The sequence below is a fragment of the Mesitornis unicolor genome, unplaced genomic scaffold (genome assembly GCF_000695765.1).
Source record: "Mesitornis unicolor isolate BGI_N332 unplaced genomic scaffold, ASM69576v1 scaffold5227, whole genome shotgun sequence".
NCBI classification, from domain to species: domain Eukaryota; kingdom Metazoa; phylum Chordata; class Aves; order Mesitornithiformes; family Mesitornithidae; genus Mesitornis; species Mesitornis unicolor.
This window is the reverse complement of record NW_010196975.1, coordinates 8,588-12,039: the sequence shown is the minus strand read 5'-3', so window position 1 is coordinate 12,039 and position 3,452 is coordinate 8,588. Positions and strand designations below refer to the sequence as shown.

Sequence of the window (3,452 nt, the reverse complement as noted above, 5' to 3'; positions counted from 1 at the left end):
GGAGCACTTGGGTGTCCGCCGTGCTGCCTTCGCTGCCTCTGCTTTGGCATCCTCAGCCTCCATGGCACACCAGTCCTGCCCAACCACCCTAAGCTTCTCCCGCCTCGCCCTTCAGGGCTCTTATAAAGGGCATGGCCATCGCTGCCCCAGAATGTAGCAACTTGGGTAGGTGGGACAGGGGAGCCCATGGCAACGGGTGGGGGTTGCCCGGCTCTGGGGAGCCTGTGGCACAGGAGCTGCCTTGGCCCCACAGGCTCCCCTCCCTCTGCCGGGCATGGCTGCACCTGCCCGCCTCCCCCTGCAGCCCCGTGGTGGAGGCTGGAGCTGGAGCTCAGCCGGGGAGGGCTGGAGGAGGAGAGGGGGCCAGGGCTGCGACTGGAAGAGCCGGGGGGGCACAAGCTGCACATTTTCGTACATTTGAGTACATTTCCATGTGCTGGTGCATGCAGAGATGGGGAGTTTTGGACCGGTGAGCCTGTGCAAGGGAGAGAAATGCAGTGTCCTCTACTGCCTTAAATGAGAGTTTTCCCTTTTGGCACATTTACATCCGCACTCACTTTGATACTTCTCATGCATTCACTTTTAATATGCACAGGATTTCAGTTGCATTTTGTTTCCAATTTGCAGCATCCTTCTCTTGATCTGGAAGAGAGTGACTGCCTCAGCCTTAAAAAAACCGTTTCATCGTTCTGTTTTTCCAAACAAGGTAGTAAGATGAAGGTGGAAAGCATATGTCATTCGAAAGACCCGTCGCCTTTTCATGGAATTCCTTTTTCTCTGGAGACAAAAGGCAGGCTGTCCATTAGAAATACAGGAATGCTCCAGTTCCACTGTTGCTTAGAGAGCACTTCTTATTCGGTACTGCTGGTAGCTACAAAACCATGGTTTACGCAGTAGCCCATTTCCAGGAGAAAACTCTCCACTTTGCAATGGAAAGCGCAATGCTGCTGAATTTTCTCACACATACAATAGCCAATTCTGTTTTAAAGTCCTGAGATGCCAGTAGCTTCCTCTTCATTAAAGAGAATACCCTAAAAATAAACCTCCAAGTAGCTGTAAAGTTTTTTCCTGATTCGTTTCAAGAGAACCAGGTAACATCTATCTGCTGCTCTGAAACAATTCCAATATGCAATACAGTATGTGTCACAGCAGCCTTGCAGAAGCCCTTCCCTTGGAGTAAACCTACCTCCAAGGCTTGGGTACACCCCTCAACCTCTCAGGGGGAGGAGGCCCAGCACAGCAGGCGCTTTTAGAGACTTGGCAACAATCTGTTTTGCCTTAGCAGTGAGCAGCCAGCCCCTGTGCCCTGCAAGCCCCTAAAGCTCAGTCTGCATTCAGGCTTCTCATTTTGCAAAAGACACAGCAGGACTTTGCATCTGAGGCCAGCAGGTTTCCAGTGGGGTTTGGACTCCTGGGGAGCTGTTTGCCTAAGTGCAATACTGGCATACAAGCCCAGACTTGCTCTCAAAAGCAATTCAGACCCAGCTCCTCAAATGCACGCAGTCCGTAGACCACCCAGCACAGCAGTAATCCCAGGCTGCAGATTTTGCTCTCCCAGTTGCAGACTGAGTCTTTGGTAGCTGCTTTTTGTGAGGGGCTCTCAGCCATGCCTGTGCACCCGTGCATCCAGGGATCCTGTGCAGGAGCAAGGCCCAATCTGTGCAGGCAAACAGCAGGGCGCACAGGAGAGACCACCACAGTGCTCTGTGGAAATGGGGTGCTGGACTGCACGCACAGCAGCTCCTTTTGCAAACAGGAGGCGGCAAAGCACACGTGCAAATATAACTAGCTCCTTGTCCTCAGTTGCAGGCCGTTTTCCCCAGAAGACTTACAAAGCGCTGTCCAGAAAGCCAGATTCATGTGCATGGGCATGTGTGCACTGTGGCTAAACAGCTTTGAAAATCTGAGCTGAAAATCGGACCATTTCTTCCCACTTCAGAAAGGTACTTGGTTGATATGCCTTCAATAGAAGCTACTCTGAAATGCAGCTTCAAAGTGCTGCTCGCTTGTCTCAGGGCCTTGGTATTCCCATAGTCATTCTAAACATTGACTCTGTATTAAATATAAACAGATAATATATGCCTGATTTTATGCTCCATATTTTTGCTGTGTGTTGAGGATATGCACATTTAGGTGTAGAATGAAAGAGGATGGATGTCACATTTTTCAATACTGTAATTACATCTTTCCATAGATGCACAATCTGTGTTCATTTAGATACTGAAGCAGTGGAGGAGAAAGGTAAGCTACGTACGTTTTCCCCAGTAATTTTCTGTTCTGAGTGACATACTACTACTATTCGAAACATTTACTCAAACGTACTGAAATTTATCTCTGTTTTTCCTCAAAAAAGGTGGACCAGCCCTGGGCTGTATCAGTTTCTCCATTAGTAAACCACGTCCTTCACAGTCACATGGAATTTTCTTTTGAACAATTTTCACTTAAGTATTCAGGATTTATTATACTTTTCATACAGTTTGTTTGAAACATAACCAGACTTGATTTCATAGAAAAGTATTTTATTTTGCTTGTAAAGTAAATATGTATTTCTGCAGACAGTTCAAAGAATGCTGCTATTCCAGTCCTGTTATGTGTTTATATTTGTGTTTGAGTTAGCTTATCACACACCATTAGCAAGACCATCACATAGAGGAGACAGAACAATTTCAGAATAAGTTTTTGGGATGAGATATAGAATTGTACGTGGATGCAGCTTCATGTCTATTCATTTTCACCTTCATTCATACTTGAAAGAAAATGAGCCATAATAAATAAAGACTTTCCTCTAAAACTTACTCAGTTTACTCTAGCATTTTATGTACCATATGGTGGGACTGTAACATAAAGACAGTACAGACAGAGTTCTGTATTAAAATGGCATTTATAAGAATTATTATCTTGCCAAAATGAAAGGAAAGCTGATTTCATGTTATTGCACTCAATAGCAATAATGTCTCTACTTATTTCCAACTTGTGGTATAAAGCGTGTGGGTTTGGTAAGCAGTTTGTTTTGTACATGAAACAGTGAAGAAAAGCAATGATTTAGCTAAAAAGGAACAAGTCAGAAGACTCTCTGCCTCTGCATTGGATAGCACAAAATGGGGGTTTGGTTTTTTTCCTCCTTCTCAGCTGACATTTTACACAGTAAATGTTTTTTGGCAAGGAAATTGTTCTACTTAGATCTGACATTCACAGATTCACATAATCAAGAAACTCGTTCGGTCTGAGATCCCCATTAAATATTTGCAAATTTGGTTCGATGTAAATGTTTTGTTATGCGTCACAATGAAGAATATCTTTTGAATTTTTAAGACATCACATATGAAGATAAAATCCTCTCTTCAGAAATCATCTCAGTAGTTTGGAAGTGTCAGTTATGTACCGCCATAAATCATTATATAAAAAATTATCTACTGACGGTCTTATCAGCTCTTCTACATTATAACTCACTA

At 44.3% G+C, this 3,452-nt stretch overlaps 1 protein-coding gene across 1 annotated transcript in view; it reads right to left on the bottom strand.

Moving 5' to 3' along the window:
• Positions 1-63, bottom strand: part of LOC104543931 (doublesex- and mab-3-related transcription factor B1-like) — a 4,953-nt gene extending 4,890 nt beyond the window's left edge. The window contains exon 1 of the mRNA XM_010188651.1: positions 6-63. Within this exon, the coding sequence (XP_010186953.1) occupies positions 6-63 (58 nt within the window). The remainder of the gene's footprint in view (positions 1-5) is intronic.
• Between the last annotated feature and the right edge of the window lie 3,389 nt (positions 64-3,452).